The following is a 15,688-nucleotide window of genomic DNA, read 5'->3' on the forward strand; positions in this document are numbered from 1 at the left end:
TTATATAAACTTTGCATAAAAAATATTTTCAACCTTAAACGTAAAATGTGAGTTAAATTTGCTGCAGGAACTTGTAATAGGAATACCAAATGCTTACTTTTTTTATAAGGCTGCGGATTACATCAGAATCATAAGGATTTTAATAAAAAAGGACACAAGTGCTGACACTCCTCTACTATAAATTGTGTATGAAAAGTATTTAATGTATAAAAAAATATTAAGGAATAATAATAAAGTCTTAAACACAAAGTATGCTTAATTAACTTTAACTCTAAAGGATGCACTATAGATCTTCTCACAACTATATGTTTTAGCCGCTTGACACTTGAATTTATTACCAGCTATATAAAAAAAATCTCTAATATTTTTGCATTCAAGTATAGGCTAAAGTATGTAAATCATATAGCTGAAGTGGTTTGTTGCATATTTGCATCAAAAGGCATCGATGGGTTACATATTAAAAACCAAAACACCTCAGAACATGCAGCTTAAGTTTTGCTTTTCTCTTTTTTCATCGAGTTTGTTTTTTTTTAAAGCTAGATAACCAGTGCAAAATATGTCAACTTCAGTCATTTTGTCCCTTAAAAAAAAAAGCACATTGCTGCCTTTAATGTGTGTGAATAGTCACTTGGGGGAACAAAAAGTGCTATATATGTCAGTAAAAACTAAACAAAACATGTATGTTAACCCCCAAAGTCCTATCTATTTACTTTAAGAAAGCAAATACTGCTTGAAGCCCTGTTTCTTTTTTTATTCTGTGCAGGTAATGTAGAGTTGGATTGTGACCCTTTTCCTCACTGCATTATCAAGAACTTCCTCAGCAGCCAAGCTTTTGCTGAAAATCTCCAGCGTGAGCTGCTGGAGCTGAACTTTGATGAAAAGTCAAATGATCTCTACAAATTCAAACAGGTACTCAACCCACAGACTCCTCACACATTTATCCATGTTGAATTCTGTACTTATCTGTTCTTTTAATTGTTCCTCCACAGTCTGATGACTTGAAAAAGAGAAAAGAGCCACACATTGCTGGACTGAGGTAAAGGTGGTATAAAACTGTGTTATTGTGTTCTTTTAGGTGTGAGTAATTTATAGTGATTTGTTGTCAGTAAGCTGCAGAACATGCTAAAAACAGATGCCCTATTTTTATGCAGTTATGTGTTATTATTGTCTCGCTGGAACGGGGACGGAATCACATACACCACAGTTAATGGCGAGTTAATCTCTTTTACTCCACCACCTGATCCACCGCTTATCCGTAAACCAGACACACAAGCCTACATTTATTGTAATCAATATTTCTTACCTCACAGAGAGACCTAGCTTCCTTTTTTTAAGCATTTTACAAAATTTCCTGTAGCTTATTTGAGATAATTTATGTTTTTTTGTGTTGTGCATGTTAGTCCTTAAACGACCACGAAAGAGTGTCACGTCATTTATATCTTTATTTATACTAACTCCAACACTGTAGTGTCTGCTGTGACCATTTGTGGGTCACTTTAGTTTCTATTGCATCGATTTATTTATTTCATTTTAAAAGTTTTTGTTTGATTTTTACTGTAAAAACAGTTCTTGCTTTTCCAGCATATTCAGTTAAAGCACCTTTTAATTTTAACCTATTACACAGCATGCTAAATCATTGTTGTTACTGTGGGAAGATTGTAGACCATAAAGTAATGTGATTTTGCTAATTGAAAACACATGCACAATTAAACCACATATTTTCAAGAAAATTGCATAATATTGATGATTAAGTAAATGCACATTCAAGTGTCCTTTTGGCATTGCTAATAAGCTTTTATTTCAGCACTGAATTTTGTCAAAAGCTCATAGATTTGACAAATTCTTAAAACATTTAAAACAATATTAATGCTTTATATACTGTAAATGAAAAGTTAACTGGTTAATATATTTTGAAAATCGGTGTTTACAGACATTAGAAAGTTGCAGCTCATAGTTTTTGCAAGAAAAATCAGGTTAATGATCCACAAGGGGGCGCTAGAGATCACCTTTGTTTTTTAATTAGGCTCTTTCCTTCATTTATTGAGTAAAACATACAAACTTGCATTTACACATTTGATTGTGCAATAATTATATCACAACTGAAAAATATTAAGTAGCAACAAAAACAGACATACTGCCACTTATACGTATTAATTTGGGAAAAGTGGCCCATTTTTTAGTGCAGAGAAGCAAAGGTCGAATAAAATGTAAGTGAATAGTAGATAATATTTTAAATTACTTCAATTCCCCAGAGTTTTATGTTTTGAGCTGAACTCCAAATAAAAATTGATCTCAGTAATTTAGTGGATTTACTATATTCTGATGAAATATTTTTAAAAACTGCATGTTTCATTGTGAAAATGTAACACTTGAATTTCACTTTTATTTAAAGGCACACATATTAATTTAATATTCTGGACAGTAGAGGTGGATTAAAAATCTGTTGAGGATACTACTGCATTTTTCTTTGCCATCATTGTTGCTGTCTGTGCCTCCTAATTTTGAATAATGAGACCTATTGTAATTTTACACTTTTACAAACACGGGACGTTAAAAAATGGCTTTATTCACGCACCTACAAACCAAAACCAGCCATGTTTACTGAAGAAGTAGAGCCCTGGAGATTAAAGACGGCAATTAAATATAAAGTGATGGCTCCCCCTTTGAGATCATCTTTTATTCATGTTCCATCAAATGTCACGGAGGGCTTTCAGAACAGCTTGTGTGCGGAGAAAGGTTTCCAGATTTATTGTTTTGAATCAGGTTAAATGTTGTTTGTACTTTTCCTGCAGTCAGTCAGAGCAAATGTTTCTGCTTTTGTGCAGGGCGGCACTCTTTGGTCCTTTCCGCTCGTGGCTGGGGGACGTGTTGGGGGTTGAGCTGGAGAGCACTGTGGATATTTCTTGTGCCAGATATGAGTATACAGGTACACAGGTGTATACAATTTCAAGTGTCTTTGAATTCATATTTAACTAGTTTACTTTTTTTTTAAGATGTTCTTTTGTGTCATGACGATGAGTTGGAAGGGAGGCGCGCTGCTTTCATTTTGTATCTCGTGCCTCCATGGGAGAGCAGTGACGGGGGAACCCTCGATCTTTACGCAACAGACAGTGAGTATCACACTGTTTGTGTGTGTACCTTTTGAGACTTAAGTGTGTTTGCATATTCTTGTGATCTCTATTTTTAGGTAATTTCCAGCCACAGAGTATTGTGAAGTCTCTAGTACCCTCCTGGAACACCCTAGTCCTTTTTGAAGTTTCTCCCGTCTCCTTTCACCAAGTAAAAAGGAGCACTTTGATTTATAACTGGACCAAAAAGGTAAAAGTGGGATTGAAATCTAGATTCTGTATGATTTCATTTCTTGCAGGTTCGAGAGGTTTTGTCTCAAGACAAGTGTCGTCTTTCAGTAAGCGGTTGGTTTCATGGATCTTCTTTGGAGCGACCTCCTCGATACAAAGAGCCATCCCTTCCCAGGACGCCTCACCTACCGAGAGATGTTTGTGCTCCCTTTTTGCTTTATTTTGATTGAGATTCTACTATTTCTTAAAGTCCCACCACTCAGATAATATTTTAACTTATTTGAACTAGAAAGGAGTCATCTGCCTTTCCCATCAGCCCTTTGTTTACATGCTTTCCTGCTAGCTTACAACCCCAACCTAACATTAGTGTTGCAACGAAAATGGCGAGCAATATCAGAGATATCCAGTTGTACAGTTTAAAGCCAGATGCCAGCTCAGACAGGGAAAACAAAGACATACATGCATCAGAATGGAGCAGAGCAGTGGGCTTGTGGGTTGTTGTAGTTTCTTCTACATCTCACCTACAATCTTTTAGCAGTAGCATTTTTTGTCTGCTCCTGATTAAAAATGATTTAAATGCTCAGAAATAATATTTTAATCTTTAAATTATTTATATGTGTCCTCCATCATCATCAGAACACATTAAAATCCCCAAAAACACAATTTTCATCGGAGTTGGTCTTTCAGTTAAATTTAAGGTTCTCAAAATAATCCTTCTGTTTCGTGTGTAAAAATATATCCTTACCCAGATTTTAAAAGCAATATTAGTCTATTTTAATGAAGAATAAATGTATCAAGACGCTCACTTCTCCCTTAATAAACTACTTGTATGTCTTTTGTTCCTGGCAGGAGACGGTGCTCCTGGAATGGGTCAATCCTGTCTACTTGGACATTACATATCAAGAGAAAATCCAGGAAGAGTTTGAGGATAGCTCAGAAATTCAACTCAAGGATTTTCTTCGGGTAACCCCTTTATCTGTGCTGTTTTCAGCATTACCCGTGACTGCTTGTTTCTGCTTGATAAGTGTGAGGTTTTTGCTTCAGGAGGAGAAATTCAAGGAAGTTGGTGAAGCTTTGCAGAAAGCTCAAATCCTATGGATGAATAGAGGTCCGCCCAATAAGAGGTAGAGTTGAGCTGGTTGTCTGATTCATGTTGCAGTAAGACTTCTGATAATCTTGTGCTTTTAGGTGCTTTGAGGTGGCCTCTCTGGACACACTGCCTGACTGTGTGACTGAGTGCTGGGAGCTGTTCAACTCAGAGGCCTTCTTTCTGCTTCTCTCTAACTTCACTGGCCTTCGACTTCACTATCTGTGTCCTGCGGATGATGATGATGAGGATGAAGAGGAAGCAAAACAGAAGGCGGAGGGAGAAGCTGCAGGTTCTTCAACAGAATCATCAGCTGGTGCAAGCACAGAGAAAGGTATATGATACTGTTTTGGAGCAGTCGACCTTCTATTGGAAGATTGCAGGTTAATTTCCCGCCTTGCCCGTCTATGTGTGGACATGGGCAAGACACAACACCTGGTGGTTTTATGTTGGCGCCAGTGTAAGGCAGCAATGTGTAAATATGGATAGATGAATGAGCCATTTACCATTACTATGTAATTGATTGTGTCTTGTTTAGAGTTGAGCACACCTGTGTGTTGTGGAAGCATCCGTCGATGGTCTCATGGCGGCTACACCTTGTTGCATGATGGAGAGGCAGAGAAGGCCGAATATGCTCTGGACCTACTATTACCTTTTGGCTGCACAGGTGAGCACACAAATAGGGTTAAAGGGAGATTTTAGTGTTGTTTTTTTATCCTAATTGTTAAAAATATGTGTTGTCTTTTCGTAGGCTGGCAGTCAGAGTTTGGGGGTTTCACTTGTTACGTTGCCAATGAAGAAGATGAAGAAGTGAGTGTCAATATTTATGATCTAATTTTATTCGTTACCGGCTTTATATCAGTGGATGTGTTTTGACCGACTCGCTTATGTTTTCTGCACAGCTTCTGACCGTATATCCAGAGGATAACTCCCTCGCCCTCGTCTACCGAGACAAAGAAACCCTCAAATTTGTGAAGCACATCAACCACAAAAGCTGTTCTGCCGATGCGTCAACCTTCAGAGGGTTTTATGACTTTTCTTTTGTTTACTATGAATAAACGTTTTCACAAATGTCTGTCTGGGTTCCTGGGATGACTGTGATATTCTCATCTCACATTGATAAGTGAGCTACATGTTGATGTAATTTAGATTTAAAAGAGTCTTGTAAATTCTTGATGTGCCAAAAATCCTCTGATTTGAAATGAAAAATGACAGGGCGAGAGGGAGAATCAAGAGGACAGGAAATCCATGATGTAGATTTCACTTTAAGCAGCAAATTAAGCCAAAAAAAAAAAACAAACCCCAAAACAAATAGAAGTAAGCTGTTGACTATTTTAGACAAATGGCAACCAGATAAATCATGCATCACACATTCGCTTAATTTAAGGTTTTACTATTCTTGCTATTTTTGAGGCAGGATGTAATTTAAAGGTTAACTGAGTTGATCAAAGTGCATTAGCAATATCCATATATCTTAAAAAAAACGACTGTACAATAATTTTATTACCCCAAGAAATAATAAAAAACAAAGCAGCTGGTTCATAAATGATCAGTATAAAGTTAAAAAATACAGTTGTCAGTTCTGTATGAAACACTCAAGCTATTAAAACAAATTGAATTGTCGATTAAGCAATGTGTATTGATTTTAAAAGAACCCATTTATAAATCCTTAACTTTACATCTACATTTGCTGTTAAAGTATGCAAAGTATTATTGCAGTCACCCTAAAATATTATGAAGAATCAAAACAAGCCCATTTGGACCATAATTTTGAAGTTACCAATAATTTAATAACTTCCCCTAGCTAACAACTTCAAGGGCTTGGTTTTAGACACCCGCCTGTTTTGCCCTAGATCGGTTTCGCAGGACTGCGTTTCAAACAAGTCGTTTCACGGAAATGTTGACCACAAAGATCAGAAAAGACTGTTTTCTTCTACAAACGTAATTCTTACAGCAAGGGGGGTGAGGGGGAACCTACTTCCTGGCCCTCATGATTTTTCCTCGGGCTGCGCGCTGGTCTTAGCCAATCAAATCGAGCTTTTGCTTCCTCTCAGCCAATGGGAGACCAGGGACTTCTCTCTGTGTCAGTAGGTGTGATTCCCGAGGAGGAAGCGTCATCGAACAGTTTAGAAAAGTTGTTAAGGTAAGTTTATGACAAGTGTAAGTACATTTGACCTCAGAGAGGAACAAAGGAAAGATAGAGCGAGGCTGCGTGTTCCTGTTTGGGTTTTATTGTTGCGCGACATGGCGCTTAGCTGTGAATAAAAGGTTTACGGCAGTGCATGTACTGAACTAGCATGGTGTGTGTGTGTATCACAGCCCAACCAACGTCAACAAAAAGTTATAGAATGCTAAACTTAATGTTTTTGGGTAGGTTTGACCAGCACAGTTGTTTACTTACATGAAAAGTTACTTTTAGAGAAAAAAAGTGTTATTTGATTAATCTAAAATTTAGGGTTTTCATTTAGGTGTTGTCTTTACTTTGTTTTTCTCCTAAATTGAATTAGCTTTAGTGTAATATAAGAGTATTATAAACTGATATTTTTTAATAGGAAAGGGTTAGGGTTAGTTATCAGATAATGATTTTGTGCTGCTTCATATAATGTTATAAAAATCCCGGTTTTATCTGATTTATTCATAATTTTTAAATGTTTTCAGAAGTGGATTTTGCTCCACATTTTCTTTAGCCTTTTGTGAAAACATTCTCTAATATAACCAAGCACAGTAATTCAGGATGCAATGACTCACTTTTCCCACGGTTCGGTTCAAAGCAAGATTTTTGGGTCACAATTTGGTTTCGGTTCCATATCTGTTGTGCCATCTACAAAAAATATATTTTTTAAACCTTTTTAGTAGGTTAATTTCATTGGAAGGCCACATCTCTGTTGAGATAATTTAAAAAAGAACATTTATTTATGAAAATACTGTATATTTTTTTTCCCACCCAGATTGTATATTTTTAAAGATTAGATATTGAATCTGTGAGCAACACCAAGCTAAACTGCATTTATGTGCTATTATTTGCCTCAAAAAAATAATGTAAAGTTTTCTATAAAATTTGTGTTCAGAGGCATGAGCTAATGATGTCGGTATTAGAAAAAAAAACAACATCTAAAACACCTTCTTGAATATCTTTATATGGAAAACCCCTCTTTAAGCATTGATTACTAATTTACAGGTGTGTTTTCACATTAATCTTTAAATGTTGTCCCCCACAGCTGTCAAGGAAATACTAGAGGTAGTCTTTTGGCAACGAAAGATAAGTAATGCATTTTAAGCTTCTGGTGATCATGTAATCCTTATACAGATGGTGAACTCACAGTATACTTCCAGAGTGCCAGCAGATAGGATAAAATTTAATTACACACCGGCTAAGTTGTGGACATTCCCATAGACACAGTTGCCCAGCCTGCTGTGTATTAGTGAAATATGAGGAAATGCATTATAATCCAGCTCAGAGAATGCTCTTTCCATGCGGAGTGCTCACCATCAAGCGGCACAGAGATGGCCTGAACAGGCTTCAGAGGTTCTTCCAAGATACAAGCTTGGGGCTGGGATTGAGGTTATGCTAGTCTTTTATGTAATATTTATATTAAAAGAAGGAAAAAAGAAAGTGGGAATATTCAGATGTTCACTGCTTTAGCTGGTTATGGTGCAGCAACAACAATAACTTTGATATTTCCGTTATCCTCTTTGGATAAGACAATCAGAGGATTTTGAACGTAACGTAGATGGAATACTGTTGATATGAAGATGAATGTGTTTGATTTTACAATGAAGAATTGGACAACTGAATCACTGCTCCTTAGTCCCCTGTAGCTCCGCCCCTGATGCACCTAGAAAGTGTAATAATGCATTTATGCTACTTAAAAAGACAAAGACTAAAAAGTATAACTTGTGAATTTTATTTAAAAAAATAGAAGGGACTACAAGAAAATGAAAACTATATATATCAGTAATTTTCTATCTGATCTTGATAATATTTGTCTTATTTGTATTTTTGTGATTTTTGCTGTGTCAGATTATAAATGAAAATAATTATGTTGGATTTAAACTCACCACCCACTGGTTGTTATCCTGGATCACCCATACAAATGTCCATCTTAATTAAAATATTTAACATGTAGCTGGACATACATTTAGGTTTTCATATTTTAATTAAACTGTTAGTTTCCAAGTACATTTAGAATATTTTTTTTCTCGCTAAAGGTTTATATATTAATTTATATTGAGCAGACAAGATCCTGTGTGTGGGTGATTAGCCTGAATATATTTTTAATTTCTTTTAATTTTCCTTACAGCTTTAAAATATCTGTCTTTTCCTGTGGTTCATTTTCTTCCTGAACTTAAATTCTGAAAATCTTTTTTTATTTTGTTTAAAAGATGGCAGACAAGACATTGGATGGAGGGCCGTGGACAGGATGTGTGGTCCTATTCCTGCAGTCGCTCTGCGCTGATGTGGACCTGCTGTCGCTTTACAAGAACCAAAATGGAAAGTTTATTGTTTTCAAAGTCATCAAACTGACACTTACAGGTGAGCCTTTCAGTTCATTATTACAGTGATTTAAAAAATAAGTATTCTTTTTCGTGTTAATTATCAACATTTTTCATGGTCAGATTCTGCAGGAGGTCTGGGTGGCTATGAGATCCTAAAGGTCCACGATGCTGAACCCTTTCTCGGTGTGGAGGTGAAGTTTGTGAACATGGCAGCATGTAAGCAGTTTTTGGATAGCTATAGCTCTAGAGCTCTGCATCAGTCCTTCTCCCAGCATGCCGGTCGGCTTTTTGCTGTGGCTCAAGAGTGCACTGTTGAAACCCAGCTCAAGGCCAGCACAAACATTCTGGATCTCTGTCTGGACAAGCTGGAGGTCTGCCTACAGCACATCCACCAATCTCAGGTAACATCAGTGATATCAGGTTTGTGAAGTTAGATCTGGTTTGATATTAAACTTGGACCTGGATGGAGGTGGATTCAGGTTGGACCAGTCAGTGTTTTCAAGGATCAGAAAAATGTCCCTGATTTAGACTTTCTGAGATTTTTGTATGTATTATAAAGTCAAATGTGCATTTGACTTGGAAAAAATGTCAACTTAAATGTTGCACTAATTGAAAACAGAAAAAAGGAGTACATGAAATAACATATCACTTAATGAATCACAAGTAGATCGTTTGAAAGGGAGTGGAAGGAAGTGAATTTATATAATCCCACCCCGACTCGACCATACAATTTTCTCTACATGAATTATCAATATCCGGTTCAGGACTTATTATCAAATATTAATAGATTCAGGCTATTGGACCCGGAAGTGCAAGATAACACAGTTGTCATGAGATGAACTCAGTTCTTCCCACTGTTTAAGTCAGGGGTGGGCAAACTACGGCCCAGGGGCCAAACGCGTCCCATTAAGCTATTTAATCTGGCCCGCCAAACTGGAATAAATTATATTAACGATCTTTATTAATGTTCTAAGTAACCTACAATTCTTGTGTCTACCCATAAATGGTGAAATACAAATAAATAGACTTTGATGAAGAAAGAAGTTGGAAGATTTTGTTGTTTTCCTGAACTTCATATGTGCTTTCCAAGTCGGAAAGTCATTTTTCCGATCATTTCAACACCACCTGAAGGCAACATTTCTCTAAGTTTGCGTTTTTCTCTCAGGGACATCAATCCATCAATGCAATTAGCACTGAAATTAGAACAAAACTCGCAGAAATCAATATTCTATATTATTGTGTTTGAAAATGTGAATTTATTTTATAATCAAGATTAAAGCACGTTTTCATCCAGATTTCATGTTATTTTTTTCTATTGTGAGGTGGATTATAACACTCCACGTCCATCTCCTGGTCCTTCTGTTGAATTTTAGAACCTATGAGTCAATAAGTTTGGCCACTCCTAGTTTAAGTCCTTCACTCTTTTTCATCGACTCATAACATTTTTCATAATGATTTTTATAAAATAATCGAGTTTAAAAAAAAATATATATATATATATATATCCCCCAATAATTAAACAGTTTACAAACTCGCCATTAGAATTTATGACTGAGTTTTCAAGTATGTTTTTTATCAATATTTAACATAATATTTTCTATTTTATTTTCACATGCATAATGTTTTTTTAATCTAGGTCTCATAAAGTCCATTTGACTTAATTTAAAGTCTAAACTACAATTAGTTTTTTAAATTTGTTTTTTCTTCTAATGTAAAAGTTTTGCACACATCACATCAGTTGTCCTGTTACATTACTCTCTATGGAACAAGCTTTAGCACATTTGTTTCTGTAACACCAGTAAATGTATGGTTGACAGAGGATGGTGGTAAAGGATTTGGACCTAAATCAACACTCCTCTGACACCGTGCATAACAAGGTGTTTCTGCTGCAATTTTCTGTTTATTTTTACCATGCAGTGGAGCTGGGCCAAACACTTCTACTTGAGTCTTTTTTTGTGCATAGAATCTAATTCTTATGTTCTTTAAACAATTTATATGGGCTAAAAAGCCTAAATTTTCATCAGTAAATGGAGGTGCTTATTGTTAATGTATTTTTTCCCCTTTTTTGAGTTTGTTTTTTTTAAATCATTTTTTACTTATAAAATATCTTCTGTAAAAGATTGAATGACTAAATACCACTTCAACCCATCACAAATAAATTATGATAATGCAAATATTCCATGTGGTGCTTATTATATTAGCTACATTTATAAATAACCTAAAAGTTAGGATTTAAGTTTTTAAGGATATTTTTTTCTTAATGTTTTACCCTTGTGTTCACAATCAGCCTGATTCATTAAGGAATTGGATGGGTACAAATATATATATTTAAACTTGACAACACACTCTCTCTTAAATACTCATTTAAATACTGGGTTTGGACCTGTTATCCGTTGCACAATCAATCTCAGGAAATCACCTGCTATTCATAATTAACAGCTGGTGAAATCTATTGTTTGATCAACGTTCTACTATTCACTTGGGTTGTCAATAAATCATCCCCAATGTGTTAGAATGTTTAGTTGTTTCGTGAGAATATTGGATTTGTTTGTTAGTGTCCTGTTGATATACTAAATATAAAATACATAATAAGAAAACAAATGAATGATGACAAAACATTTGGGATTCTCTCTGTGGGATGCTTCACTGCACCTTTCAAACATTTCTGTTCATCCATTTTTAATAATGTAGTTTCTTCTTGTCATATTTCTAAACTGACTTCATTATAATAAGATAGATTTGCTCTGAGAGGCAAACAGAGAAAGAAGAAAAGAGAGTTAATGGATTCAGCTGTTAAATGAAAAATCTCTGTTCACCTTGAGTTTTTCCTTCCCTTGGTTTCTCTTTTTCAGCCGGAGCGTCTGCGTGATGAGGAGATCGATTGCCTGGAGCAGCAGCTGCAGACTCAGGCCCTGGGGTCTGCCCCACAGCAAACCCCCCTCACACAGGAGGAGTCGTCTGTCCCAAGCAACTGCTTCAAGTTTCAGAATAAAGTTTTTGGTGCGTAAAAGCTGACATTTTTACCTTTCAGTATAGTTAGTTTAGAGAGTTTGGAAAGACTTTTCTTTCACTTTTTTGGGTCAAGTTGAGTTGCATAAGTAATTTGAGCTAAATTTAAATTATTCCAGCATATAATCCAAGAATTTCTTGATGCCCTAAATCAGCTGTCATTTCTGTGTCATCTTTAAAGACCCATTGTGATGAAAATTCAGTTAACATGTTCTTGTGGCAGTTTTCTGATGATGGCGGGAATGTATACAGAAAATTAAGTTTAAACTGAATTTCTGTGTGGCCAAATAGTTGTAAATCAGAAAGGGACAAAAAGAATGGAGTTTGAAAAAAATCGTATAATAGATGTCTGTGCCGGCATCTGCCTCCAAACTGTATGACTGGATAGCTCCAATATTGCTCGCCATTTTTGTTGGACCGGTAATGTCGGGTTGTTGCAGTGTGGGCTGTAAGCTAGTGGGAGAACATTTAAACAGAGAGCAACAGATAGATGAAGGAGGGTAGGGTTGCTCTGTGTCAAAATCCAGCCCACAACTCAGAGGCCAATTTCTAATGAACTACAGCAGCTCTGCAAAAACCTTGTCCTAGAAAACAGTTTTTTATTTTATCAACAAAAACGGGATAATCATAATTGAAAGACCTCTGGGAACAATTTTAAAATTGATCAAAAGATGTTCAGAGCGGGTCTTTTGTTTTGCTTAAATCTATTCCATGTTCAAAACAAGCTTTTATTAATTAAAAAAACATCAAAATATGAAATTAGGCATTCACTCCTAAAAGCAGGATGTCAGAATCCTGTTGTACATCTTTGATTGTTGTGTTAAATTGTCTGACAGCTACTGGGCTCCAAGCTGATTTTTTTTTTTTCTTTTTTTTCATAGGACTTTAATCCAGCCTTTTATAAAATGACAGCTACCAGTCTATGAGAGGAGATTAGTGGAATCACATAATGTATTTGTTTTGCATATTTTGATTGATTTCGTAGTGGGTCATCCCAAATTTAAATAAACTAAATGAGATGTAGTGGCTTTTTCTTGAGGTATGAGACAAACATGGCTCTTCATCTTAAATAAAGAGCTGGTATTAACCTTCTCTACATGGATTTGTAAGGTAAAGGTTGTCTTGTGTTGTTCACAAATACTTTTGCTTTGCTTGAATGTTCCTGTTTGGGACAGGAAGTCTTTTATTTTGAAAGAAAGTCATATGAGCGTCTGTCAAAAGTAAAAAAACGACATTGAGAAAATTCTAATTTCTATCTTCTTTTCGCAGACACACAAATCTCTTATTACAAGTACAAAATCTTTTCTAAAGGACGGACAGTACCGGTACTTTTGCAACTTCTTCAGCAATGATATCAGGATTTAGTGTACTGCTAGACTTTAAATATTGGAGTATATTTTTCCTCAATGGTTTGAATTAGTTGTATAATAAATCATATGCTAAAATAATCCAAGCCTATTATCTAATAGCTCAAAAGATTTACTTATTATTTGAAACTTAGTGGTAAAGGTTGTTTGGTGCAGCAAATAGGCACAGAAATTGAATGAGTCTCTTTAAATGGTTTGAAGCGCTGCAAAGCTGATGAATGCTGTCTAGTCATGAGGTTGAATATCATCTGCTTTTAAAACACAGTTTACATAATCACAGATTAAGTGCAAATATCATGAATGTGTTTTCCCTTCTTCTTTATCCTTTGGACCAACAGAAGACCGAATGCTGACTGCAGTAGACATTCAGAGCTTCTCTAATGGAGTGGGCCGTCAGTGGAAGCACGTTGGCAGAGCCCTGGGGAAGAACTGCCGCGCTCTTAAAGCCCCAGCCATAGACAACCTGGCCTATGAGTACGAGAGAGAAGGGCTGTATGAGCAAGCCTATCAGCTCCTCACCCGCTTCATCCAGGCCGAGGGGAGGGCCGCCAAGCTGAGCAGACTGGTCCGAGCTTTGGAGGACTGCAAACTCACCAGCCTGGCTGAAAATCTTCTAGAGATGCAGCCTTGAGAGTAACTCCAAGTATGATTCCTGAAAACTGAGGCAACAATCATCGATGCATGATTGGGGGGGGTCCTCCATGCTTTTTAAAAAGTGTGATGTCTGTCTTTCTCGCATGTAAAATCATTCCAGTGTGGGAGTACATGTGAGTGTGTGTGTGCGAGCGCATTTGTCACACTTGTTGTGTGAACACATGCCTCATCCCATGAGAGCCGGTGATTCATATCAGGGTTTGCATATCAGTTATTAGTATTAATGATAGTTGTTTTTCACAATATGAAGCAATCACTGTTGTAAAGAATATACTGTTAAGAGTTCTGTTTGAATGGTTGTCTGTGATTTCTGCCGCAAGTCAATCCTGTTGCAGGTTGTTTCTAGTGAATGTGCCGCTGCAGCTTATAGATTTTTTTTTTTTACTATAAAATGTGTGCTTGCATATTAAATGGTCACAAAAAAGGCTTCATGTTTGTGTTTGATGCATTAGTGTAATTAAAACTGAAAAGATAATTTAGTGAAAATTCCCTGAGGTATGATTTGGTGCTAATCCTCCCCTTTTTGCTGTCACTCGCTGACAGTCGCACACACGTGCCGGCACGCATTCAACTGAACTGCTGATGAACAAAGTTGCTGCTGAACGTGTGTGTGTGGGTGTGTGTGTGTGTGTGTGTGTGTTTGGTGGAGACTTCACCTGAGGCGTGTACTGACTTTTCACTTAACAGTCACTGTTGTAGAGGAGATGGATGGATGGATGGGTTGGCTGAGCTAGTGGCTTCATTCAGTCTAGTGTAAAGCCCCACCCCCACTCCACCTGCCTTTCCTCCCACCCGCTTCGCACTTTACTTGACTATCCATCCAGATGTGATGCGTGGATTAGAAGCTCTAATCACATTTACCGTAGTATCTGTCATAACCTCAAGGTATGGTCATAACCTCAACTTTGGACACGCACAAAGTATTTGCATGTCTTCCTCATGCATACATGAGTTTTCTCCAAGTACTTCTGTATCCTATGCAGTTCAAAACATGACTTTGTTCTGAAGTCACTGGGATAGGCTCCAGCAACCCCTGTTACCCTGCAAAGAACAAAGCAGGACTAAAATCATGGCCAGATCAGTATGACCTATGCCTTTTTTTCTTTTTAAAAGTGTACGTTTTATAACAAATTAGTGCCAACATAGCCTATAGTTAGCCTGAACGCACACAAATAACATCTTTAAGTGTGCAAAGCTGGCTTTAGCTATATTTAATGTAAGTTTCAAAAGCTATTTTTTGTTATTTTGCTTATCCAAGTGTAAACAAAAAGCTTGATTCAATTATAAATACAACTAACATCTTAGTTGGCATATAAGAATTTAAATATTTGTGTATAAAACAAATTAATTTAAAAAGAATATAAGGGAGAGTAAGTGAGAAAGATAAAGAGAAGTATGTGCATGTGGTGAGGAGAATATAGAATTTAAGATGTCATTTGTTTTGCAAAAAAATTAGAAATTAGTGCCAATTTTTTTACAAAAAAAGTTCCAAATTCTCATTCTAGACACATTTTCTGTACTTTAGTCCCTGACACCATCTTGTTGAGTCACTTTAAACACAGGGCAGAAGAAGGTCACCACCATAATAACAATGTTATTTTGCAGCAAGCATCCCCATTGGGATTAATTGTTCCTTGGCAGAGGAAAATGTTTTTATTGAGGCAGATGATCCAAGTGATATGGCGCTTTACAACCTTCGTAGAAGGCCTGAAGCGGTTTAGTTAGAGTCACATTCACCCACTGACGGCAGCTCTGTTGCCGAACACTAGTGCCAA

The 15,688-nt window shown here is 36.5% G+C and overlaps 2 protein-coding genes across 2 annotated transcripts in view; both read left to right on the plus strand.

Annotated features, from left to right (window-relative positions):
- The window catches only part of ogfod1 (2-oxoglutarate and iron-dependent oxygenase domain containing 1), a 6,046-nt gene extending 585 nt beyond the window's left edge, over window positions 1–5,461 (plus strand). Inside the window, exons 2-13 of the mRNA XM_024296094.2 lie at window positions 764–909; window positions 990–1,036; window positions 2,826–2,926; window positions 2,994–3,110; window positions 3,188–3,279; window positions 3,368–3,496; window positions 4,149–4,262; window positions 4,344–4,423; window positions 4,488–4,720; window positions 4,925–5,053; window positions 5,138–5,196; window positions 5,289–5,461. Coding sequence (XP_024151862.1) covers window positions 764–909; window positions 990–1,036; window positions 2,826–2,926; window positions 2,994–3,110; window positions 3,188–3,279; window positions 3,368–3,496; window positions 4,149–4,262; window positions 4,344–4,423; window positions 4,488–4,720; window positions 4,925–5,053; window positions 5,138–5,196; window positions 5,289–5,444 — 1,403 coding nt within the window. The 3' untranslated portion in view covers window positions 5,445–5,461. The remainder of the gene's footprint in view (window positions 1–763; window positions 910–989; window positions 1,037–2,825; window positions 2,927–2,993; window positions 3,111–3,187; window positions 3,280–3,367; window positions 3,497–4,148; window positions 4,263–4,343; window positions 4,424–4,487; window positions 4,721–4,924; window positions 5,054–5,137; window positions 5,197–5,288) is intronic.
- An 829-nt stretch (window positions 5,462–6,290) lies between these two features.
- Window positions 6,291–14,388, plus strand: tradd (tnfrsf1a-associated via death domain). Its single transcript, XM_024296093.2, has 5 exons — window positions 6,291–6,529; window positions 8,770–8,920; window positions 9,004–9,284; window positions 11,736–11,883; window positions 13,598–14,388. Exons 2-5 carry the CDS (start codon window positions 8,770–8,772, stop codon window positions 13,888–13,890), a joined length of 873 nt encoding a protein of 290 aa, XP_024151861.1. The 5' UTR covers window positions 6,291–6,529; the 3' UTR covers window positions 13,891–14,388.
- The last annotated feature ends 1,300 nt before the right edge of the window (window positions 14,389–15,688 follow it).

The sequence above is a fragment of the Oryzias melastigma genome, linkage group LG3 (assembly GCF_002922805.2).
Source record: "Oryzias melastigma strain HK-1 linkage group LG3, ASM292280v2, whole genome shotgun sequence".
Classification (NCBI taxonomy): Eukaryota; Metazoa; Chordata; class Actinopteri; order Beloniformes; family Adrianichthyidae; genus Oryzias; species Oryzias melastigma.